The 27,196-nt window shown below is 39.9% G+C and overlaps 2 protein-coding genes across 2 annotated transcripts; both read right to left on the bottom strand.

The window, feature by feature from the left end:
• Positions 1 to 4,493: 4,493 nt before the first annotated feature.
• LOC122349239 (interleukin-8-like) lies at positions 4,494 to 5,857 on the bottom strand. Its single transcript, XM_043245213.1, has 4 exons — positions 5,738 to 5,857; positions 5,515 to 5,644; positions 4,854 to 4,922; positions 4,494 to 4,706 (listed from the first exon to the last, which is right to left on the bottom strand). Exons 1-4 carry the CDS (start codon positions 5,805 to 5,807, stop codon positions 4,667 to 4,669), a joined length of 309 nt encoding a protein of 102 aa, XP_043101148.1. The 5' UTR covers positions 5,808 to 5,857; the 3' UTR covers positions 4,494 to 4,666.
• Positions 5,858 to 11,063: 5,206 nt separating this feature from the next.
• Positions 11,064 to 25,975, bottom strand: LOC122349608 (protein mono-ADP-ribosyltransferase PARP14-like). The gene is made up of 19 exons (XM_043245718.1): positions 25,846 to 25,975; positions 24,776 to 24,970; positions 24,466 to 24,582; positions 22,389 to 22,532; positions 22,132 to 22,259; positions 19,752 to 21,236; positions 18,687 to 18,920; positions 18,360 to 18,581; positions 18,216 to 18,273; positions 16,233 to 16,379; positions 16,084 to 16,143; positions 15,572 to 15,748; positions 15,185 to 15,367; positions 14,666 to 15,078; positions 14,498 to 14,562; positions 14,331 to 14,449; positions 14,087 to 14,217; positions 13,658 to 13,838; positions 11,064 to 13,285 (listed from the first exon to the last, which is right to left on the bottom strand). The coding sequence occupies exons 1-19, from the start codon at positions 25,973 to 25,975 to the stop codon at positions 13,008 to 13,010; spliced, it is 4,467 nt and encodes a 1,488-aa protein (XP_043101653.1). The 3' UTR covers positions 11,064 to 13,007.
• Positions 25,976 to 27,196: the final 1,221 nt, after the last annotated feature.

The raw sequence follows: 27,196 nt of genomic DNA, 5'->3' as shown, positions 1-27,196 counted from the left end.
CTCACACATCCGTATGCTTTTATTTACAGCAAATGTCTTAATGTGTGAATTATTTGTATTAATTCTGAACGTTGAACAGCTGAGACGTATACAGAACAAGTTTTATTTGACTGAACAGAATAATTGAGTCCCGAACCAGAGAGAAGGGTCAGCATCCAGTCGTGGGCATGTTTTTTGTGTTTCCACCCGGCTGTTTCAAGGATTTGCAGTTACGCCATTATTTCTCAGTGCGCAATAGTTTACAGAAGAATTTGCAGCAAAGTACTGCTTACTGAAATCCAGTCAAACAAAATGAAGTGTTTTTTCCCTTTAAAAACATATTCAATAATAACAACACACCCACTTTATATTACTGTCCAAACTACTATATGCTCAGCTAAAGGAGTGGCTGCGTTTTTATTATTTCATCCGTGTTTTGGCCACTACCCAACAGTTAAGAAACGTGGTTATGATATATATGTGTTCCCAAACTGGTCTAATAGCTCATTGTGAGGCTGAACAGAGATCAGCACGAAGAAGCAAGTCATGTTATCAGGAAAGATAAATCCGCCAAAATGTATACAAAGAAAAAGGTCAGTTTAGAGCCATGATGCAAGAAGACAAATGGGTTAATAAGACCCTCTTGACAAGCTACATTTATTACTCTGCTATGACTTCAGTGCAGGAGAAAGGCATTCGATGTGGAAACTAGAGCTACGCTTTTAACACTTCAGAGACAAGATCAGTGGAAGTAAAGCATCTTGCATCATTTATTATGTGTTATGAAATCACCGGTTTTTCCAGACGGCAAATAGTCTCACAAACGTAGTTTTTTCATGTTTGCCGACAGCTTACTACACAGAATAAACAGTGCGATCATTCACTCACGTACCACTGAACTCCTTCCTTTTTGTATTTACTTTATGCCACTAGCCAGAAAAGGAAACAAATCGAAGTCATGCACATAAACGTTAAAATCGATAAAATAATCATTTAAAATATATGGAGTATACTGTAATTAAAATAGGTTGTATCGTACGGCTGGCCAAGTAGACAAAACAACTGAAGATTGTCCAAACAGCAACATAATAATATATATATATTTCTTCATACGTGTTCCACGCTCATGCAAAATGTTAATCAGCTATGTTGCCTTCAGCCGAAACGCAGCCGAGGCTTTTTCTTCACAGGTCTGCAGAAATATGCAGAAGAAAATCTGCGCCACAGCATACAGGAAAAACCCGACGGACACGGGCGTGAAATTATCCTTCGATGATCTTTTCACCCATTCGTCTTTGGGATTGAAGGCACGTCTGTCCATTTTTCAGAGTGGCTCTGTGTAAGACCAAAAAAACAGTTTCGGTCATCAAAGTAGCATTTTTTTACCATGCGTTTAGTCTCCTCTGCATTGCCTCGATCATTGATGCCACACTCACATGACCTCCAATGCTTTGCACCAGTAGCCGGTAGGAATCCATTTCTACTTTCTGTATTAGTTTAGGGGTTAAATGGTTTTCCTGAATATGTTTTAGCACACTGGCAGCGTAGCTGTAGCCTGGCATCGATGACTTAATGAAACAAGATAGAAAAGAAGAGCATTAGTGCCGCCTTACGCTATATACCTAACGCATACAAGCATCTCGAAACCTTGAATAAACAAGCATGTGATAGCGGCTATAAGTGCCGATCAAAAATGATGCTTACCTTCTGCCGTGAAGAGCAGTGTCACGCATGTCAGAAAAACGAATGATGTGAGTTTCATCGCTAGAAACTTGAAGTGATCAGTCGCGCAAGCTTCTAAACGGCAGATGTTCTCTGAGAGTATCCGTCTTTCACCGTCACTTGATAGTGTTTGTTTATAATTTGGCAGGACTTTCTTTTAAAGAACCCGTGGCTGACATCACATTTATAAAAACCAATTCTAAGAACAGGTCCTCCTTCAGTAAACCCAAATTCCAGCGAATGAACCCAGAAGGCTTCATAAAGCGTGATTTTACAAATAACCCACGGTGATGTATTATTTACAGCTTTGTGAGCGATTTCAACCAGAAATGATCTGTAAGCAAGTAAAAGATGCAGGCCTTCCCAAAAACAGGTTGAGCAAAAGCCAACAATATGTCATAAAAATATACAATAAGATAAGCACAGTAACTTCACATAAAGAGCTGACTGCATGCAACCTGGATTTTTACGGATGGTAGCATTGCATATTATTTAATCAAAGCAATGCATTCCTAATTCTTCCTTTCTAAAATACATCAGTCATTAGTCAGGCACTTGCCCACCGCGTTTACAGAGATCATTTCAGTTTTAAGAAGCCTTTAAACATACCCGATAAACACAGCATTTAATCCCACCTTTGCCTTTGGAAGGATTTTGCCTTTCAAACGACGCTTATATTCACACGCACCCCAGCCATTCCAGAGACTTTTTGCCAGCCTAACCTCTTTAACCTGTAGAAGCGGGACCAGATATTTTAATAAGTGCCTACGTTTTCACGTTCACGGTTTTTGCACAGTTTCAGACCTTTCAAGGAAGGCAAAAGCGTGAGAGAATAAAAACCATTTCTAACTTGTTCTAATGGGTGTTACAAAAGAAAGCGCGCTGTAATCCATTGAAACCTATTACAGCTGACGATATAATAACACCAGCTATAGTGTTATAATTTATAAGAAAAATATCTCTGAAGTGAGAACGCGCAGTAAAATGAGAAATGTTATAATACTGAATAATGTGCCGTTTCGAAAGGTTAAGTCGTTTTTCAGTTTATTATTTTTATCGTTTGAGAATTTGGCCCTGCACTAAAAAATGTTAATTGGGCGCTATATAAAAAAACTGTGCAGAGACTGACCACCATGTCTCAAGTGACTGATTACAGGAGACATGCGCTAAAACATTAATCATGTTCACCACACCTATATAAAAACTGTGCAAAGCTCACACACACACACACACACACTAGTCTCAGCCTACACACACACACACACACACACACACACACACGAGCAATCATAGAGGTATATATATATATATAAGCACACACACACACACACACACACACACATACATACTAGTCTCAGCCTCGAGTAAGCAATGGTAGAGGTATGGCTATACACACACACACACACACACACACACATACACTCAGCCTCAGCCTGAGCAATCATAGAGGTATATATATATATACACACACACACACACACACACACACATACACACACACACACACACACACACACACACACACACACAGTCTCAGCTCTCGAGCAATCATAGAGGTATATATACACACACACACACACGGCCACACACACTCAGTCTCAGCCTCGAGCAATCATAGAGGCAGGATATATATATACACACACACACACACACACACACACACACACACACACACACTAGTCTCAGCCTCGAGCAACTGGTAGAGGTATATATACACACACACACATACACACACACACACACACTAGTCTCAGCTACTGAGCAGCCATAGAGTGTATATATATATATACACACACACACACACACACACACACACTAGTCTCAGCCTCAGCAATCATAGAGAGGTATATACATACACACACACACACACACACACACACACACACACACTTTAGTCTCAGCCTAGAGCAATCATAGAGGTATGCAGTATACACACACACACATACACACACACACACACACACACACACACACTAGTCTCAGCTCTCGAGCACCAATATAGGGGCAGCATATACATACACATACACACACACACACATATACACACATACACACACAAGTCTCAGCTCGATCGAGCACCATAGAGGTAAATATATATATATATATATATATATATATATATATATATATATATATATACACACACACACACACACACATATATATATATTAGTCTCCCTTAAGAGCGGATCCTAAAAGAAAAGTTATTTTAAGTATTGATCAAGTGACCAGCGGCAGACAGTGAGTATGATTGATCAGTTAAGCCTTCTCCAATCATCACGACTCTCCTAAGTTTATAGATAAAGGCTGCAAAAAGGCATCTTCCTCCACTTCCTGTTTACTGAGATGATTGCGATGTGCATTAACTAAGCACAAGTACGCATTAGTATATGGCCCTTTAGGAGCGCATGGCTTCTGTGGGGTGTGTATAATAGCAGATGTATGATGTGTTCATGTGAATCAGATTTGGCCGTACAGACCGAACGAGGCTTTAGAGTGCAAGAGTTTTTAATGGCAGCTTATGTTTTTTCCTTTAACTTCAGTCCCCGTTTATTGTGACACGTCGCAGAACACGTTCTTATTAATCTTACTTTGGGTTCTGAGGGAGAAGTTTGGAAAGGTAATTCATTTTTGTGTGAATGGTGCAATGATCGACAAAGAAGCACAATAGAGATCGACTAAAATATCCATCATGACAAGTTTTTTTGGTTTTTATTATTGCAAACGTGTCAAACGTATCCGAGACCGACGCGAAACTTTTTAAACATGAAAATGCAATTCAGCGACGCAACAACAATAAATATAATTTAATAAAAAAATACGATGAAGGTCAGGCTAGGTTACAGTAAAGTTTCATAAAACAGGTGGTAGAAAAGGCGCAGCTTCACATTCGATACTTCATTTATAAACCAGAGACGACAAAATAAAAAATTCTATATTACAATAATAGCTGAACCAGTTGTCTTCAGTTGCTCTTTAAATGGTTGACGCTTCTGTTGTTGAATCTGCAAACACGAAGAGACACGTTAGCGTCTGAAGAATGCTCCAAACTGCCTCGTCGTCCGAATTTAAAAGCATTCAATATTATCGTTAATATGAGTGAATTAAAATCATGCTAATGAGTAACTTTTGAGTCACAGACAAGAACTTACTTTTCTTTGAGAGAAATCACCCAGGCTTTTGCCGGATCCAGACACATGCTTCCTTTCTTCATCCTGGCGCTGTAAGAGACAAATTCTTTAAAATCTTTGTAATGATTTTATCTTTACTATTGCATAAAATAAAGCGCATGAATCACATCCCCAAAAATAAACATTCGGGTCATCGCATCTGCCCTCAAGCGTTGCTTTATTGTACTCAGACTTGTACTTTATTTACTTGAGGAACACAAAAATGAGTTACTTAGCAGAATGTCCAAGCCCCTCATTTTTAAACACCGCAAAAGAAAATGTTTTTTATTTATACATTAATTATTTTTCCCTTTATTATTATTATTATTTTTAGCATCTATACCGGTGAAGATAAAACTCAAGCAGACTGAAGGCGAGTAAATAATAACCGAATTTCGTTCATTAGGCGAGCCGTCCACAAAGCATCAAGTGTTCGCATGCTCTCATGACCCTAAAGATCTATGTCTGAACCTTAATCTGAACGTTTCACTGAATGCGGTGAAAGTAAAGCACCAACAAGTGCCCACTAATGCTTAACTCCTCAAACGAAGTACACCAGGATGCACCATCCAGGCTAATTTTAAATGACAACGCAGAGATTTCTAACGTTTCTATAGACGTTTGTATAGGCTTTCGCACTCACATGATCTCCTCGTTTTTGCAGTGCGGCCCAGCGGGAATCACCCTCAGAGACAGTATTCTGTTGGTCGGCACCGTTGGCTCCGAATGCGTCTTGATGCACTCGCAGCGTAGATGCAAGGGTCTGGGGATGCCTGCAGCGACAGAGAGAGAGAGAGAACGGCCGTGAGATTACCCCCGAGATTCATCAAAGAGAAAGCCTGACGAGAACGAGTCGGTCCGCTCACCCTCAGCGCTGGACAGCAGAGCGGCCGCGCAGATCACAAGCGTGAAGGCAGATGCGCTGAACTCGGTCATCCTGAGTCGGGTTTGTGTTTGAGAGCAATGCCGGGGAAGGTCTGCTGCAGTCGCTGGCTGTGCGTCTGACGGTGGCCTACACTCTCACTTTTATAGAGAGACACTCCCACACAGGGCCAGAGAGTTTATTGCGCAATTACGCTTTCTCACTATTGTTCTCTTCCTAGGAACTCACTCTTATTCAATCGAAATTGCACTTGGTAGTAAAGAGATTTGGAAACAGTACAATGTCAACTGAGATGGCAGAAGCCGTGGAGACCTAATAAAGCTTGCTGCATCGGACGCATGCACAGCACTGAAATAACTGAACTGTTACGGTTTTGTAACGTTTTTGGGTTTTTTTTTGCAAAATGTGTACCTCGCTTATTTAATGAACTCTTGTAAATATATATACGTTACTTTTATGCTAATATTTCAAGGGGAACACCTGCTAAACTGAAGAAATGATCACGATTAGGGTTATATGATTCATCATAAATTGCGCAATTGCATTGCATTGTAAGTTTTCAGCTTTGATAAAAAAAAAAAAAAAAAAAAAAAAAAAACCCCAAGCATTTAAATGTCATCTTACTAAGACATATTAATGGAAAATATAGTGTGATAAATATATAATTATATTTTATTATCTGCTTTACTGTTAGAAAGAGCTCTTTCCTTTTGCCCATATAATTATCATAATCCGCAACACACAGATAAACTATATCATATTAAATGTTTCAGAAAAACCTGATGCATTGAATATGTTACTTAGCGAAAAAAAAATAGTGCTAAACGTACTGCTTTTCTGTTTAACACCGTGCATTTGTACTGACGCAATCTGTAATATAAATAAAGGCGAACTGTTCCGTTAAAAACATCATAGCATTTTCATTGCAATTTTATTCTGATTTATTCAAAGGCACAAACACGCACGCTTTCAACTTCACCTCGAGACAAAAGCGTGTTTAGTCTTGCGCTTTCAGGTTCGTTCGCGGCAGTTCAGAAAACTTGATTGAATCATGCGTTTGACTGCGTGTGTCACCCGCAGTTCCCCTTTAACCATTGCAGCATCACAGAAGTAGTGAAATCTCTGATGACACATTGAAATACTACAGATAGTTCAGTGAAGAAAATGTCAAAATGTTGCTCTGTTTATAAGTAAGCGTGATATCTGCTGCCAAAGACAACAGATGACTTACTCGGGCTCCTCTGAATTTTGACGTGAACTCTAAGACAAAAAGAAATACACTTGTGCTGCCAAAGACAGTATTGTATTGTTTTTACTATGGACATGAGAAAACACAGCTGACGACACCGCAAAAGTATTTCCAATGGTTTTTCAAGGCAACCCAGAGAAGTCCATGAATCAAATATAAAATTTAAGCAATATTTGTTAATATTGTCCTGCATTACACTTAATTGTGGCTCAGATGCCTCTCTCTCTTTCCTTCTCTCTCAAAATAGCGCTGTGATTTTTATTTTTTCCACAAATGAAAGCGTCATCTTACATAAAAGAAAGGCAACCTATAGTTAAGCGCGAAACGATTTCTAAATTGTTCTTCGTGTTCAACGTAAGCGTTTAGTAATCGAGCGATTTTACTGAATCTCAAATCTTCAGGGGTTTTAAAAGTCTTTCAGCGCAGAAGATGAAAGGAGTTCCAGAAATGATGAGCAAGAGCCTGGGAAGGCTTCCAAAATAAATTGTCTCCGAAGAACCGGAATCAGAGAAATCGTGTCCGGATTCATCAGCAGCGAGCTTCCCCAGAAGATCATTCCTCCCAGAACCCAGCGATGCCTCAGGAAGCCACAAACACCTCAAGGTCAGGACAGAAGGGAGCGCGGCGCTCTTTTGCATCGGTAAAGGTGACCGTTTGTGACTCATCTATCCCAGACGAAACCAAATATGATCCTCCAGCCTTGTGGGAGAAAGTCTTGTAGACCGATGAGTCAAAAGCGTCTGGAAATCAGTGACTGAAAACAAGTTAGTCCACAAAATCGATACTTTGAACTGCCAATCTAAAAGCAAAAGAAGAGTGGGCCAAAATCACAGCTCTGGTGGCACAAGCAGACAAAGAGTGAAAAAATAAAAATTCTGCATCGTTTGAAGATCTAAAGCTATTTTGCATGAAATAAAGTTTCACACTGTTGTAAATGTAGGCTACTATGACACATTTAAACAAGTTCTCGAATCGTACATCCAAAGTACGTTTTTGTGCACATGATATATAAATATGTATATGTGATAATGGAGAACAAAAGCTGTCATGAGGGTCAATTTTTCTAAATTGACATTTATGCATAACCTGAAAGCTGAATAAATAAGCTTAGTTAGGGTAGTTTTCAACTATGTGAAAATCTGGAAACTGAGGTGTGCAAAAAAAAAAAAAAAAAAAAAGGCTGTCCGAATGTTTTAAAGTCTTTTTTGTTTTAAAGTTTTTATATATCTTTAGCTTTTACTACTAATATACCCATGCTACTTGAAACAGGTTTTTTATATGTGCATAATTACACACACATTATAGCACTAATATATATATATATATGTATATAACCCATGATTGCTTATATTCTTATTATTATTTGTCTACAAATTCATGCATCATTAGTTACGCTCATTAGTACGCTCTTATTTTTCTTTAAACGATCACATTATGAGAGAGGAAAATAATTAATGATATATAAATATGTAAAATTTTTATACATATTGAAGCCTACACGAAAACAGTATTGTCTAAAAATGTATTTTCCTTTTTACAACAAAATAAAAAAAAGTATGTGAAACAAGGCCTCGGGAGACCACACACACACACACACAACACACACACAGACACACACACACACACACACACACACACAGACACACACACACACACACACAGACACACAGACACACACACACACACACACACACACACACACACACACACACACACACACACACACACACACACACACACACACACACACACACACACACACACACACACACAGACACACACACATACACAGACACACACACAGACACACGCACACACACACACATACACACAAACACACACACACACACACACACACATACACACACACAGACACACGCACACACACACAGACACACACACACACACACACATACACAAACACACACACAAACACACACACACACATACACACACACACACACACACACACACACACACACACACAGACACAGACACACACACACACACACACACACACACACACACACACACACACACACACACACACACACAGAAACACACACACAGACACACACACACACACACACACACACACACACACACACACACACACACACACACAGACACACACACACACAAACACACACACAGACACACACACACACACACACACACACACACACACACACACACACACACACACACACACACACACACACACACACACACACACACACACACACACACACACACACAGACACACACACACACACACACACACACACACACACACACACACACACACACACACACACACACACACACACACACACACACACACACACACACACACACACACACACACACACACACACACACACACACACACACACACACACACACACACACACACACACACACACACACACACACACACACACACACACACACACACACACACACACACACACACACACACACACACACACACACACACACACACACACACACACACACACACACACACACACACACACACACACACACACACACACACACACACACACACACACACACACACACACACACACACACACACACACAGACACACACACACACACACACACACACACACACACACACACACACACACACACACACACACACACACACACACACACACACACACACACACACACACACACACACACACACACACACACACACACAGACACACAGACACACACACAGACACAGACACACACACAGACACACACACACACACACACAGACCACACACACACACACACACACACACACACACACACACACACACAGACACACACACACACAGACACACAGACACACACACACACACACACACACACACACACACACACACACACACACACACACACACACACACACACACACACACACACACACAAACACACACACAGACCACACACAAACACACACAGATACACATACACACACACACACACACAGACACACAGACACACACACAGACACAGACACACACACACACACAAACACACACAGAACATCTAATGAGTTAATAATTACAGAGAAGTGAAAAGGGTAAACAGTGATTTCATCATCTTTCCGCCAAATCTTTTTTGTATACAGATAAGACGAAATTTCTCTTCTCCAGCTTGTTTTCACTCTGCTTTTGTTGGACGAGCTCCAGGCTTAAAGAGCGGGAAGGGCTCGGTGACGGATCAGGCATGTGAGAGCAAATGAAATATGCGATAAAACGCTGTTGTACTATGTCAGTAAGATTGCACTTTGCCCGCGTGACTCATTTTAACACAGCAGCAACATTGTTTCCTTACCCATTAATCAATAATTCACCTACATATTAAAGCTTGGTCAAGTTACCCACATGTGTAACCCCTGTGAGGAGAGACACGGGTGAGCTGTCAGTTCATTAACGGGAAAACGAAGTAGCTTCACTGTAAATGTAAAAGTAAAGCTTTACTTACTCTGATAAGCACCTCGTACCAGTACTTGTGTGCATTACCACCAACAGCGGTCAAGATAGCGTTATAATTTTTTACATTAATAGGCTTTGGTGGTTAGATGTGCATTGCCTTCGGTGGACTGGAATGTTGATTGATGAAATGTATAAATGCAAAGAAAAAAAAGTGAACAAATCTCCACAAGCACAAGCTAATCACACGATCTGTCAAGGTGCGTTTTATTTATCCTTCTTAGCCTCAGCTTCAACCGCCTGCATAAAAAGACTTCATTGAACTGCAACTGTAACTTTGGGCCTGTTTGTCAAACATAAATATAATTTAATTAATGCTCACAAGTCACGTAGACATCTTTTATGGTGGTTTTAGAGCTTTACTGACAGGTGTGAACAGTATGAGGTTTATCATGGTTCGGAGCACTTCCTTTAACGCCTCAACCCATTCAGTCATTCTAGTAAATATGTTTTATTGTTATAGCCCTTGTTTGTCAATGTGCTTGTGATAAGGACCATCACGACGACATCTGCTAGATTAGAATTTCGAACATATTGGCCATGTTAAGTCTTCGGGAGATTTTAATATTCTATTTGTAAATGTATTGAAATAAAGCTAATAGGCATCTATAAAAATACAGCAGCTAAATTATTTACAGATAAAGTAGAAATGAGAAAAGAGCAGGTGTTTTTATCATGATGTACACAGTCTTCATGGATTCACGAAAGCGTATCTGGTTACTGATTAAAAGGAATGCATTTCTTTGTCGCCAGATTGCGCAAACACTTAAATCTCATCCAAACTGTGCCAAATGGTTTCTTCATGATAGCGAGAAGCCTGAAGCGGACATGGGAACTGGGAAGGAAGAGTTGGAATACAACCAAATCATTTCAAAGAGCTCATAGAAATCATAACTGCATGTCAGTACAGTAGGCATAAGCGACAAATTAGACGTCAGATTATACAGTTGAAACCAGATATTTACATGCACTTCAGAAAAAAACACAATCAAAAGTCAAAAGTTCAATTAGAGTAAACCTTTTCACTTTTAGGTCAATAAATAATCAGGTCAATAATTTGTTAAAATGGCAGAATCGAGCAAGGGAGAATTTTTATGCATTTTGTATTTTATGTACTTTCATCAAAGTCAGAAGTATACATACACTAAGCAAACTCCAGATGACCCTGAGCTTAGGAAGCTTCTGATAGGTTAATTGATTTCGTTTGAGTTACCTGGAGGCACACCTGTGGATGCACACATCAAACACAGAGCCTCCTTCTTTGACATCACGGGAAAAATCGAGAGAAATCAACCAAGACATCAGGAAAGGAATTGTGGAGCTCCACAAGTGTGGCTCATCCTTAGGCGTAATTTCAGATGCCTGAATGTCCCGCGTTCATCCGTTCAGACAATAATGCGCAAGTATAAAAACGTGGGAATGTGTAACCATCATCGAATCCCAGAGAGGAACGAATCAACCCTTGTTGATCAAGACCTTGTGAAGACACTGGCTGAAACTGGTAAGACAGTGTCATTATACGCAGTAAAACAAGTCCTTTACCAACATGAGCTGAAAGGTTACTCTGGGAGGAGAAAGCCATTACTTCAAAACCACCATAAAAAGGCCAGACTGCACATGGGGACAAAAATCTTTCCAATTTCTAATCTGACGACCACAGGCCTGCTTTGCTGCACGAGGGACTGGTGCACTTTATAGCATAGATGGCATCATGAGAAAAGAAAGTTCTGTGGATAAATTAAAGAAACATATGAAGACGTCAGCCAGAAAGTTAAAGCTTCCGAATGGACAATGACCCCAAGCGTACATCCAAATTAGTTACTAAGTGGCTTAAGGACAACAAAGTCAAGGTATTGGAGTGGCCATCACAAAGCCCTGATCTCGGTCCCATAGAGAATTTGTGGAAGGAGCAAGAAGGCCTATCAACCTGACCCAACTACACCAGGTTTGTCAAGAGGAGGGGGCCAAAATTCCAGCAAGCTTGTGGAAGGATACCCGAAACGTTTGGCCCAAGTTTCGGGGCAATTCTACCAAATACTAAGGAAGTCTATGTCATTTTTTGACTGATGAAACAAATTCCATCAAATTATCCCTTGCTTGATTTTGACATTTAACAAATGCACAAAAAATATATATTTATCGATCTAAACCAGAAAAAGTTTACCTTGATTTAATGCTTGACTGTATGTTCTGTATGTAAATATCTGGTTTCAATGTGAGACTAACAGGGGTATTTCTTATGGTACTGTAATCTACAGACAGCTTTCTAGTTTAATATTGCACATTTTCTGCTCGTGCGTTCTTCTGAATTTCAAGATTGTCTGAGCATCACTCGTTTTTATATGCTATCATTAATTGGAATTATATAAGACACCAAAACCTGCTGAGCACCAGTTAGTTGCAGCATAATGCATAAAAAGGTATGTAGTAACTAATGAAATATGTGTAACCCCTAAATGATAACATATAGATGCAGAACCAAGAAGTTCATTTGAATGTGATGAGGTAGTCTGGATAAGCCTGGCAGTCGTGGAAAACCACGAACATGGTGGGATTCTGCATGTTATCCACCACGCTGTCGTAGAGGTCAGGTGCCACACGAACAGGGGGCGTCTTCATGTCCCCCTGACCCAGGGCGTAGTGACCCGTAAGCACACGAGCCACAAACATGAGCTGAGTCCCGTCTGCTGCTGGAACCGCGTAGGTAGTTTGGGCAGAGTAGCTGGCGTTCACAGCGAAGTATGTCCCGTGACCGTAGAGGGTGGCTGAGAGAATAAAAGTAATCAGTAGCTGCCTGACTGGAAATCTATCAGGCCGTTAAACTACAAAGAGGAAGTTCATAATATAGCATGTTGTTCACCCAAAAATTACAATTCTGTCATCACTTGCTGTTGTTTTTTTTCACTCCCACAGTTATTGCACGACTTCATAGGAGTGAGCGAGGCGACCTTTAATTTATGATGATTTTTGACATTTTTTGACCCTGATGGTAAAAGACATTATCAACCAAGCAGGTTTAGAACAAAAATGCCAAATATCAGCCTTGGTGATGTATACCGTTCACAAACAAATATTGACAGAATTTAAAATTTAGGCATATTATTAATTTAATCAACCTTAAAAACGACAACAGTTACCATTTTGCCCAGCAAAGTTGCGATTAAAATTTGACTTCATGATTAATGAGCAGGATTCCTCTGACGTGCCGTGATAAAGGATCTTCTCTCCTGCTCCCACGCTGGTATCATTTCTGTTCTCCAGCTCTGTTTTACGTCCCTCGTATAATCGCCGAAGATTCACATTTTGGATGCGCTGGATCTGTTGTAATGCATTTGTACAAATGTATTTGATGGACCTGTTGTTCTTCATAAAAGCACTATAAACTATAAAGACTATACTGTCTTGAAAAATCATAACAATGTACAATAACTAGATCAATACTTTCAAAAGGGTAAAAACAAACAATAGGTATCTAACTCTAATCCCAGATATAAATTGAGATGTTATGTAGCTAGAGTTTTTAATGTTCTTCAGTGTGGTTTTTGAGATGGTGTTAGGTCTCAAACCTTGAGCACAGTTTTTTTGACAGTCGTCTTGAAGCCCATCTTCACGGTCTGGTACTCTTTGGATGACTGATCTAGGTCAATCACTTCTAAAGTCTCAGTAATGTTGTCCCAGTAGATTGGCACAGTGAAATCTAAAACGTAATAGATGTAGATCATTGGATTTTAACCAGGCGAAGATTTTATCTGACACAGCACTGAACAACATGATCATATATTTTCATATACTTTGAAAGCGGTTGCTGACCTGACAAGTTCTGCAGTCGTTTGAGAGTGGTCACCTGTGTCAAATTTCGTGCTTTCATGTTTTTAAATCCACAGTCCATTTCACACCCTGTGCATCCACAATACCATCTATCACATCTGCTTTCTCAAGCTTAAAATTCATGTCTTTTGGTAATTTCTGCCAATTACCCATGCGGTCCCAGAATGCACCACGTGACTTGACTGAAGAGGAACATTTGGTCCTTCTCTCTTACCTTAGAGTTTGGGAGAATATATATAAGTGCAGTGTATCTGTATGGACACTCATAGCACAACTGCGCTATATGTCAGCGTGCTGTCATAGCTTGTCCTTCTCACCTGTCTGCGAAGAGCATCTTGTATCAGCATAGCCACCTCACTCACTCCTTCCTTCAGTCCTTTTACAACCCATCTATTAGAACTGATCTCCTTTAACTGCAGGTGCAGAGAATTGACTTTAGAGCGCAGCAGGTCCTTCTCATCCAGAGTGAGGCACTCAATCTCATCAGGAGAGAAAGTGTGTGTGGAGCACTGGACCTCATACGCTCGCTGAAGCTCTCTACAGGCATCAGAAACATCATTATTGGTGTAACCAATGACTAAAAATACTGCTCTGCTCTCAGTGTCAGGCAAAGACATCACTATAGAACTCAGGTCCAAAGTGACTGGTAAGGGTAAGGAATGGGATGTCGATCTAGTTGATCCACTGCGCCCTCTGGTGGTTACACTGGTAGCTAAAAGTGGTCCAGGAGCTGAAAATAGTGAATGGCCAAAAAGTGACATTGAATGTTTTGAATTACGTTTTATAATGCGTAAGTTGGGCAAGTAATGAAATGCATCTGCATTACACATATTTACCTGTTAACTGTATATTACCACCAAAAATTTGCTCTGCCGTTGTTTTGAATGCCAGGAAAACGTTAATCTTTAATAGAACGATGCGAATATTTCTGAGATGATTCAGATTCGCTCCTTGTATACCATCCTTTATTCCCTCTAGAATGGACTTGGCCACCACACTTGGATCCAAACCCCCTTGTCCTGCAAAGCCAACAAATTTATCTTGACATAGCCAATTATGGTGCCAAAACATGCCTGCTATCCCATTCACCCATAGCTGTTAAAATACATGGAGATATTTTACAATCTGACTTTAACAATTATTACTTTTAAACAGAGCTTCAAGATGGGTGAAAATACATAAAACAAACAAATCTCAATGTAAGAAATAGTGAAGCTACTGACCAGCACAGATCGCAGGAATGGCCACAGACCTGTAGCAGCCCTGCTCACTTTGAACCACTATTTGTTTTGCCAAGGTCTTGATAACTTCAGGGTTTCTCTCTCCACAAACATGCATGATGGTTTTACATGGGAAGCCTCCTGGTGGGGTTGTGAAGATCTGCCCGCTCCCTACATGAGCTACAGAATATATGTAAGGAATTTTGTTAGATGACTTAGTGCATGTAGATACTGGATTATTTAAATCAATTATGTAGTTTTTTTTTTAAAAGTGACATATGGTACATTAATTTATTAATTGTTTAATACCCAGAGAAGGTTGTGCATTCTAATTATTTTTCCTAATGGGTTCAGCTAAGTATTTGTCGTTTCTTGAGCCTTTCTAAAACTCCATCTAAAATATAAGTCTATGCATCCTATAAAAATTCTGTTTAAAATACTTCCAATGTTTGTATACAGAGTTTTTTTTTAATTCATTTAAAAAATCAGAAGATGAAGTAGTTTGTTTTTCTTACCCCCTGTTAGTTGAGTCTGAATTTGAGGTCCTGCCTTAGTTAGGATGTCCTTACACACTCCTGTGATGGATAGGATAAAAACACTCACTTATGCTCTACACTTTGTATCAAGAATGTTTTGGTTATTGTTTAGAAATCTACATTAATACCAGCCGTCTGGAAGTCCTTGAAGTTGGTGGTGTTCACGATGGCATCAGTAGTCTCATTGGTAATGTCTCCAAAGACTAGATGGATTTCAATCCCATGTACTGGCATGATGATCTCATCAAGGTCAGAGGTCAGAGAGTCAAACAGAGCTGTGGTGAAAGTAAACGATGTGTGCAGGTTTGGTTAAAAGGTTACATCCCCCAAAAATAATGTAATAACACTTTCCTCGAGCGGCCTACACGTCTTTAGGCTACTTCAGTCAGCATAAGTAAGAGAACATCTGAAATGTGGATATTTATCATACAAAAACACATGGATTTGCTACAGGAGGCCTTTATTCACCCCGAGCCATGTGGAGGATGTTTTATTATGTTTATGCGCACTTTATTTAGCATGTTTTAGAATGACAAAGGGAACCACCCTCCTGCTTCAAATGATAGACCTTAGAAGTGCCAGGACAATGTTTAATGTAACTGTAATTGGATTCGTCACATACACCCAGATGCTTTTAAGGCAAGTAAAAGACAGGCTAATTTTTATGTTTGGGTGAATTAACCCTTTAATCGTTGTATTTTTCCAATGCAACAACAATTCACTCTGAGGCGGTACTCTCCAAACTCGTCCTTTTTGAACATCCTACTGCTTGTTCGCTTGATCATATTCCATCTCATCTCCTTCAAGCCATTTTTCCTGCAGTTGTACCTGCACTCACTCACTCTTTCCCCTCAGCTTTCAGACAGGCTCATATAACCATGCTACTTAAAAACCTAACCTTAACCTAACCGTCTCTTTTAGAAAACTACAGACCTTCTTCCTTTCATTGCAAAAACACTTCAATGAGCTGTGTTAAACCAAGAGTCTGCATTTCTCACACAGACTGCATATCATCAATAGTTGTCTGAATCTGCTGCTTTTGACACAGTAACCTAGCAGAACCTCCTGTCAGCTCTCAGAAGCTGCACTCCAGTGGTTTAAATCGTGCCCCTCAGATAAGTCCTTCAAGGTATCTTGGACAGATGATGCGTCCAATTTATTTAACTACTGGTGTGCCACAGGGCTCAGCTTCTTGGACCACTTCTCTTCTCTAGTTATGATTGATAATCAGCTGACTTTCTCAGATCACATTGGAACATGCTTCACGACGCCTGGTTCATGCTCTTGTTCTGTCAAGGCTGGACTATTGCAGTGTTCTCTCTGTAGGTCTTCCAGCCAGTTCTATCAAACCTTTACATTTAATCCAGAATGCGGCTTCAAGATTCACTTTTTATTAAGTGAAAAAATCCACATTATACTTCTGTTTGCACTAGCTACCAATAGCTGGGCAATGAGCAAGGCATTCATGTTTGCCTATAAAACCACCCCTGGCTCTGTTCCCAAAGAGGCACAAAGTCACTTTCACAGACTTTTACATTAAATGTTCCCTCCTGGTGGCATAACCTGCCCCTAACACTAGTTTGCTCAATTCTTTTTCTATTCTGTTTGTTTACTTTATATTTATTATACAATTAAAAAAAAAAACTGTACAGTGTACTTTGTTGGCTAACTGAGACTGTTAGCCTAACTGTTATAGCACTTGCATGTCATTGCTCTTTAGCTGATTTTGATTGCTTCCGTTGTGCTCATTTGTAGGTCGCTTTGGATAAAGGTGTCTGCTAAATGATTACATGTGAAAGTAAATACTCTGTGTGCAAGAGCACTCTGGGTCACAAAATCTTATTCTGAATCCGATTCTGATGCTTGATTCTCATTCACTAATTTGAATGTACAGAATTATGATTTTGAAGTCATGGTGACAAAATGTGATGTGATAGGTCCATGTGCTATTATATCTGACTTATAAGTGGTTAATTCAATATTAGGACTTATGATTTAAATAAAAAAAAATAAAAAAAAATCAAGAAAATTTAAATTGCCCAAAATGGATGACATGGGAAAATTGGATACCATTAAATTGGATACCTTCAGCGCTTTCCTAAATCTATTACCTTGCCCTGCATTGTCCACCATTTTTGCACTCAGATTCACACAGACTGTCTGGAACATCTGGAAAATAATTCCAAAAAAGAGTTAGGAAAAAACATCACTGCAATAAACTTCATTGCATTGTGCGTGTGATAGCTATAGCTTACCTCTTCAGAATTAGCGTAATTAGGCATTATTGTGATATGGATGGAATGTAGGTGACCAGTAGGGCCAGATAAAAATTCACAGATCTCATGAGTAAGAATATTGACAGCATCTTTGACTGCTATTGACAGCACTATGCCGGGTCCAATTACTGGCAATGCAATCGAACCCCAAGAGTTCTGCTCAAACAGCTCAAAAACTCTGGCAAGCCCAGAGCGGAGCGCCTAAAAACATCAAAAACACATCCTTAAAGAATACATAAATGGTGTTAAAACTACTAAATCTTTTCTTTAAATCCCAACATATTCAACCATTTTTTATTGTCATACTTTTTCACTGTTGTGCTTATTTCCTTTTGGAGCACATTCTATGAAGAAAACCTTGGAGCATCCCAACGCTGGTGTCGCATCCACCTCCAGCACTTCTCCAGGCCTAAGAGTCTGATTTCCTTTTGCATTGTTGAAGTTATTTTGAAGCTGTTGTCCTGCTTTATTCAACAGGGATGATCCAATTAAGGTTGAGGTCATGTTTGTTTGGATCATCGGAGCCACAAACACATCTGCCTGTTAATTAAGTGAGTGATGATAGTTACTTAACAGTGCTGTTCAGAAGGTATAACATATTAATACTAGTACTGTTGTTGGGTCATATAATGTCCAATTTCCACAAGTTGAAATGAGTCTTAATGAAAAGTCTGTAACATAGTATGATGTAAATTTCTAATTGGTAGTGTAAAAAACCTTTAATACCCTGTCAAAAATAGCTCTTTTTAAAACTATCAGTATTGTGTAATTTTTCTTTAAATGTTAATGAGCTCTGCTGACTCCGCCCCTCTCTCCAAGCCACTCTCTGAGGGATTGTTTACTTCAGCAGCATTCATCATGAAATTTGCTAATTAGCATGTTATTAGGAAAGGCGATTTGCAAAGATTCATTAAAAAAACGTATTTTGTAGGTCAAGCTGGATCAGACGCATTTAGATAGTTTAGAGGAGCATTCTCTGCAGAACCAAACATAACATTAATCCTCTGCTGTCTTTAGCAACTAAATAATGTTTATTATTACAACAACAAAACACCTCAATAATCTCAGACTGATGAAAGCTCACTCAGTGCAGGTCTGAGGTAAGGCACCAGTATAGTCTGTGCTGAAACGCTACTGTCAATCAAACTACTGTGGGAGGGGCCTGTCTGTGTGACATCACAACAATGGCTCAGTTTGAGAAAGGGGTCATTTTAGTAGAATAAAAAATGCACTGGGTGGATTTTTATGATTAGGGTGGTTGTGAACACACACTGCTAACACACTTTTCATTTCAAACAACTTGTAAAAGTGCATGTAGCATCATACGACCCCTTTAACAAGTAATCCGAAATAAGGACACTTCAGCCTTACCTGTTGTTGCTCAAGGCCACCAACCACAACTTTAATGTTTATTTTTTCGTCACGATCTGTAGAGTCTTGGTAAGAAGCAGATGGCTGGAGACTGATACTGCTTGTGTTTCTGGGAATTTGAACTCTTTCTTGCTTATCCTCAATAGGCAGTATCACAACCACAAAAGAATTCTTCACTAATTGCAAGTTTCTTGCACCGTCACCTTGAAAAAACTGTTTAACTCCAGGTCCTTTCACTTCACATTGTTTAGTGGCAATACTCTGAAGAAATGAATTCAGACCATCCTTCAAACTCTCAACTTCACAGCGAGGTCCAGTGAGGTGGACGCATGGGGTAGGCAGACATGTTGTCTTTATATCCACACTGCTTTTCTTAACACCGGCCATCGCCAAGATCTCAGAGAAGTGCTCTGCCATTTCTGGCCTGGGTAGAGGCAGGGAGACATGATGGCTCTGCTGATTTCTTTTATATTCCAGTAAAATGTTCTTCAGTTTATCAACTTCAGTAGTGAAGCCCACCAGTTGCACTTTGGGGTCAGAGCTTGATTCATCCTGGTATTGAACCTCGACTTTAACGCTTCCACGACTGGCCTGTTTGACGGCTTCCTTCAAATCCTCCTTCAGTGTATTAGATGCAGATGACTCCAGGCGCACAGTCTCCAAACACACTTCTCTCTGCACAGCAGCGGCTGCCTCCTCTAGCGCTCCATCAGACAGACTCAACAGAAGAAGATCTGAACCTGAAGCCTCCAGCACGACCGGGCTGCGGAGGCTCTGCTGAAATCTGTTTTGGAAGTGCTGTATACTGCCACTTGATTCCAAGAAGGTCATTAGATCACGATGTGATGGGATCCTCTTCTTTTTGATTTCTCGTGTTAATTTTAAAAGCTTGTTTTCACCTGCTTGGACCTCTTCCTCTGAACCCTTCAGAAGAACAACACCCGCTTGTTCCTGTGCGATCTTAAGAGCAGGTAAATTAGACCTCACGTACTGCTCAAACTGCTCTTTGATGAGCTCATATTGTTTTTCTGAAACACAACACTGTTCTTGAATCTGCCGTTTTTTTTCCTGCAAGCCGCTTAGAAATTTAAACATCTTCTCCACTTCTGTTCGTTCTCCGACCACCACAGCTAAACATGTTAGTTCTTCAAAATAGATTTTTAAGTTATCACTTTGGAGGAAAGAGTTTTCTTGGAGAATTGCAGATTTGTCACTTTCAACCTCGAAGTGGATGATATAGCGTGACTTTAGAGTCTCAAGCACTTTATCTACGGCAAATTCCCATTTCTCCTGAAGAAAAGCTGTGGCAGTTGGGTCCATCATCACAACCAACTCTTCACAGTCAATGTTGATCTTGAAAGTGCTGTAGGCCTTAGAAAGGCATTTTTCCAAATCTGAATATGGGCTTTTACAGTCACTGAAGAAGCGTAGTAGATAATGGTCGAGTTTAAAAACCTTCTCCCAATTTTTATCACTTGCACATTTCTAACAAATGAAAAAAAGTAAAGACAATTATCTGAAACTTTCTGACACTGGTACCAGCCTGGTATATTGTTTTCTTAACAATGTAAGTTTAAATTTAAAATGGACATGCCAACATAAAAAACAGAGCAAAAAACGAATCCCAAACTGCCAGATTTTTTATCAACGAGGTTTCAACTCATTATTTTTGCAACTTGCAATTGCAATCTAAATGCATACTTTAAATAGTGTGTACACTTAAATGCTACATAAGACGTCCGCGGTGCAAAAATGTGTTTTGTTGATACTGATATAATTTCATTGGTATCAGCCCTATAGCGTCTTATTATTCCAAATGAATTTGGTTAAATGTAAGAATCTGACTGATAATAATACAATTCAGTTGTAACAATCAAAAACAAAACAAAAAAGCCCTTATAAATGGCAAAAAAATCAAACAAATAGATTGCTACCCACACACAGTTAGATCCAGACTCGAGAAGGTCTGGCAAAATATGTATTTGAGTATATTAACTATATAGTTCAAAGAGCGTACAGTGCAAGCGAATTAAAAGCAAGGCATTGATATTTTTTGGCTCTTGAAGCGCCTTGATTTTTACAGTTGGAGTACTAGAGTATCTTTTCAATGATGGCACAGAATCTAAAGAATATGACCATTTTTGAGTGTTATTTCCTGTCAATATGATGTTATTTCATGTCAATATATACTGTAGTTTAAGTAAAGTTATGCATAGCAGGTGATTTCCGAGAACTGTTCAAGGTATTTACTCTAACTATGCAGAGATTTGTCTCCCTTTTGTTTTTGAAAAACAGGTCTGACCACCTTGCAGGAAGCAAGGCACAGCACATATAGAAATCGAAGCAAAATCTCTGTTTATTTTGTGACTGTGCCACCTACCTGATCTGCGGGTGCTGTAGGTGGTTTACTGTTTTCAGCAACTTTTTCACGTCTTAATGAAACTTGGATCTCCTCTTGTCCGTCTACTTTGATTGCATGATCTTTTCGTTCTAGTACTCTTTCCTGGGCTTTAATACAAATGCATTTTGATGAGAATAAAGAACTGTAATTTTAATAAACGGAATATTTTTATGTTTTGAGAAGCATAAATGAGATGGCATGGGTTCTAACTACATTAAACGCTTAAAAACGCTTACCTCTTTTGTCCATAAAACTTATCTTGTAGGTGTTGTTACCCACTTTGTCGATCTCACAGTTCCCCCCTCCAGACTTTCTCCTGATTTTAAAGTATAGTTGTATTTGTCCAAGTTCCTCATTCGAGAGACTATTTGCATCAAAAACACATCATGCTGGTAGTTCTCCATCTTTAATGGATTGTTGCATTGAGCTTCTAGATAAATATAGGTGCTCTAAAATGCTTTCACTTTTGTTTGTCTCGTATTACAGGCTGTGGTTTCCATGGCCACTCCTACGGCTTCCTCTTGATGCTTTGAGATTTATGTAAGTGGCACAGAAGCATATAGATTTGTGCTATAACATTATACATGTGACTTTAATAATGCATTAGTGAATTCTGAAATGCTGTGGAACTAGTGTTCATTCTTAGTTCATGTTCACTAACGTTTTTAACCAATGCTAACTAGTTTTAGAATGACAGAAACAGAAATAAGGTGGCAAATCAATGCTAGTATTTGCCCAAGATATGGGTGAGATGCATGGTAATGTAAAGTAATGTAATGTAAATTGACTCACCCTCAAGCCATCCTATTCTTTAAGACAAATTTAATTGGAGATATATTTAAAAAACAAGCATTATAATGGCAGTGAATGGGTGTTATTTTTCAGACGTCCAAAAAAGTGTATCCTTCCATAGTAAAAAATGTCTCACACAGCTCAGGGAGTGAGTAAAGGCATTTTTTAAGGAATATATCCATTTTTAAATTAGTTTAAACTGTGATCTCTATAGCTCCCACTAACTGGCATATGCACATTGGCAATAATATAACGCTCTGGATGAACAATGAAGGGTTTAGACTCCAGCAATCAGCTTTTTTTATGGATTGATGCGGCTTATTGGACGTCTTTTGGACTGCTGGTAAAGTAACACCCACCCACTGCCATTATAAAACCTGGAAGAGCCAGTATGTTCTTAAATATAACTAATTTGAAAGAAGAATACATTTAAGATGACTTGAGGGTGAATAAATAATGGGGTCCTTTTCGTTTTGGGGTGAGCAATCTCTTTAAGGATCACTTAATAATGTTTAAGGTCTGCTTGGAAGGTTTGTCATGACACAGCGATCTGAAATACAGAAATACAATGAACAGCAAGCGCACAGAAAACAAGTGGTGGGTTGATTGCAAGCCTGGCCAAGCTAAAAAGGAAGTCACAGTGGCACGTCCTTATTTTCGCTTTGGCGGTTTGAGAAGGCAGAACAATTGATGAGCTCAGCTGTCAAAGTTGATCTGATCCAAAAAACAACATCAAAAGTTTTGTCATAAAGGGAAAAGTTTGGAATATCATACATTTCTCAGACTTTTTTTTTAAATTGCTCTTAATCAAACAACTTGTGATTCATTAAAGCATTAGTAAATGCTGAAATTAACATTTACTTAAGATTAATCAATGATTTAAAAGCATTGTTCAATCTTGGTTTATGTAATCTAATGCAGTTAACTAATGAACCCTAATGTAAAGTGTTAACGTGTAAAGTTTTTGCCTACTTCTGTTGTTTGCGCAATCAATAATTCACCACTTAACCATACAATCTGTGTGCTTGTAACAAAATAATAATATCACTTGTGTATCATTTCCATAATCAGCTTCAAATGATAACACACGTTTTTCTTATGCCAGATGTTCCAAAAATATATATTTTTATATTTATACTATTTAAGGTTATTATCAATGTACGATATTTTAGTACTTAAGTAAAAGAAACATCAAGTGACAAATGATTATGTCAGCATCTAGTTTTTGTGTAGTGATGAAAAAAGCAGAAAGCCTATATTTGCAACAGCCTTGGTGTTGTCAGAAAAATTATAAACATAACTAAATGATGTTGGAAACAAGAACAATACATATTAATTTAATTATTGTTTAATATACATTTTTGATTTGACTTAATCAGGACTGCAGACGTTCACTCCTCTGTAACAGTATAATGACCGATATCATAAATTTGAACTGCAAAACACAAAATATATAATTATGCTGATTGATTGATTATTCTAGTTAATCAATCAGGTTAACCCCATCTGTAGGGATCTCACCATGATCTCTGTAGTATTTGATTGTCAGTATGACGGACACTAGTGGATATGGAGAAGCTGCCAGCAGAAAACTGAGCAGTTTGAGAACTGGGAGAACCGGCAGTGGAGCTTCTGAACCTGAAAAAATACAAATAATTATTAAAATATGTTTATCTCCGGTTCTGATTTAGCTTTTTTCTGCTTTTACAATGCTGCCATAATGTAGCGAACAATTACATGTCACACTGAAAAGCATGCAACATTTTGACAATTAGTGGACTGAAATACGAGTTGAGCAAGGTCCTGATGTGAGTCGGTGCAGATCACTCACCCGACACAGAGAGAGGCACAGTATCACAGAATGACTGTCTGCAGCTGTAACACCTGCATTTCTGCTCCCTCTCTACAGTGATCTTGAGTTCTTTCTCCTCAGAGCTGTCCTGTTTGTCTCCACGCTGCCAATTGTACGTCCAACCCTCCCCCTGTATGTCACATGAAAGAGTGACAGTCTCTCCTCTGGGAGTATCTGGGATGATACAGGCTGAGCAGTCAGAAGAGCTTTAAGTGCCTCTACAAGAACTGAACAAACAGAGGTTGTAAAACATCCAAAGAAGCCACAATAATGTTCATCTCTGCACACGTGGCACTGTTTATTTCAAGTTTTTGTCATCAAGAGGGTGCATGCAATTTTTAGATGTATTGGACTTAACTTGTCCTCACCCTCATGCCTTTCCAGCAAATTTGTTTGGTGCATATCAACAGCTAAAGTGTGGCCCAGATTAGTTAGTGTTTGCCGGCACAAAACTGGTCCACATCTTCTTAGCCAGAACTGAGAACCCAACCCACGTTGAGCCAAATGATAAAAACAGATGTGGCTGATATATGGACTTTAAATGATATTCTTATATGGTAAAGGGCTGATGAACCACATGTATCTGTGCCCGCGCCATGTGTGCTCCGTCCATTGCCGCCTCAAGTTTTCCCACCCTCCCACCCTTGCCACACGCCCAGCAGCCTCTGTGCTCAATCTCAGCTCACCATCTGGTGCTCGCCACGGGCCTGCCGGTCTCCATCGCCGTCGTGGGTGAAGGATCCCTCGCCTCACCGTCCCGCCTCCGAGTCCCGGACTCCACCTCTGCTCGTAGACCCGTCGGCTCCCCCTAGGCTCCTAGCTTCCTCCTCTCCACCGTGGTCCGTCAGTCCACCAGCTCCACCAGGCTACATCGTCCCTCCAGCTCTGCCTTGGTCAGTCGTCGACCATCTGTTGCCTCAGGATTCCTCTCCTCCGGCTTCGCCTCATCCCTCCATCCCTCCAGCTCTGTCAGGCTCCTCCTTCCCTCCGGCTCCACCTCGCTCTGGCTCCACCGCGTCCTTCCTGTCCCCCGTCTCCGCATCGGTCACCGAAGCCTGCAGCGTCGCCTTGGGCCTCCAGCGCCTCGGCGTCACCCTGGCTCTTCGCCTCAGTCTCCTCCATCACCTGCTCCGCAGGTGCCAGTCGGCCCCATAGAGTCGATGGCCGTTCCTCCTCCATGGCTCCTCCCTCCGTCGGCTCCACCATGGATCATCATGGCTGGGCTCTGGATCTCCTCCTGCTCCGGACTCCTTCTATCTCTTCCCTGGCTCCTCCCTCCGTCTGCACCTCCCTGGACTCCTGTCTGCCTACACCCTCCTGGGGACCGTCCTCCTCCAGAACCTCCTCCCAAGATCCAGTATCCCCAATTCCTAGTTTTTTTTTTGTTTTTTTTTATGTTACTTTAGGTGCGAGGACGCACCTTCCAGGAGGGGGGAGTTATGTCTCATCTCTGGACTCTTTGGTATTGTTTTTGTCTCGTGCTACATGCTCTCTGTGCCCTACCTTCCCTTTGTGTTTATTGTATAATTGTCTTCAGCTGTGTCTCGTTAGTTTAGTCAGTTATGTTGTATATTTAAGTCCTGTGTGTTTGTCCAATTGTGGAGGTTACCTACTTGTGGTTTATGGCCTGCCTGCCTGCCTGTAATTATTATTATTTTGCCCGTTTGAGATTAAATCTGTTTAAGTTTATTTTGTTTCTCGAGTGCTCCTTCCTGGTCAAACCACCAAACGTGACAATATGTATAACCTAGTAATAATGTACAGTTATTTACAGATATGAACTGAAACTGATTAAGTTCTGCTCATGCAGTGGTTAAAATTAGACTGTTTGGTACAACTTTCTGTACGGATAAGTGTACCATACACCCCTAGAAAACATTTAAAACAACAAAACTGCACTCACCTGAATAATATATCCGGGAAAAGGCTGTAGTTCTAAATAGTGAGCTTTTTCTTTTGAGAGTTGAAATAGTATATACATTTTCAGCATTTTTTTTTATCCCAATAGCAATACGGGAATACACAAAGCAACCAATAGCATTGTTGAATGGGCTACGATGTGGACTGCAACTAACCTGCCACACATGATTATAACAGTTTATATATGTTTTTCTGAACAAAAGCCAAATATTAACCATAAGTTGGTATATGGCTCTCATTTGTGTGCTGTAAATCTGGACCATATATATTGTGAAGGGCAGCGAATAAAGGACGGGGTGATGATGACAATAACGAGGAGGGGCAGCCAACTCGTCACAATATGTATACAGTATGTATATGTATATACATATATATCTAAGCTGTCTACCATATTGTAATGGCTTTAACTTGATGTCATTCATAGTAATAAGTCAATATTTGAAAGATGCCATAATCCTGTACAGCCAATGGTCTGTGAAC

Source organism: Puntigrus tetrazona, chromosome 7 (genome assembly GCF_018831695.1).
Source record: "Puntigrus tetrazona isolate hp1 chromosome 7, ASM1883169v1, whole genome shotgun sequence".
NCBI lineage: Eukaryota > Metazoa > Chordata > Actinopteri > Cypriniformes > Cyprinidae > Puntigrus > Puntigrus tetrazona.
The sequence above is the reverse complement of the archived record's forward strand: the minus strand, read 5'-3'. Positions and strand labels throughout refer to the sequence as shown.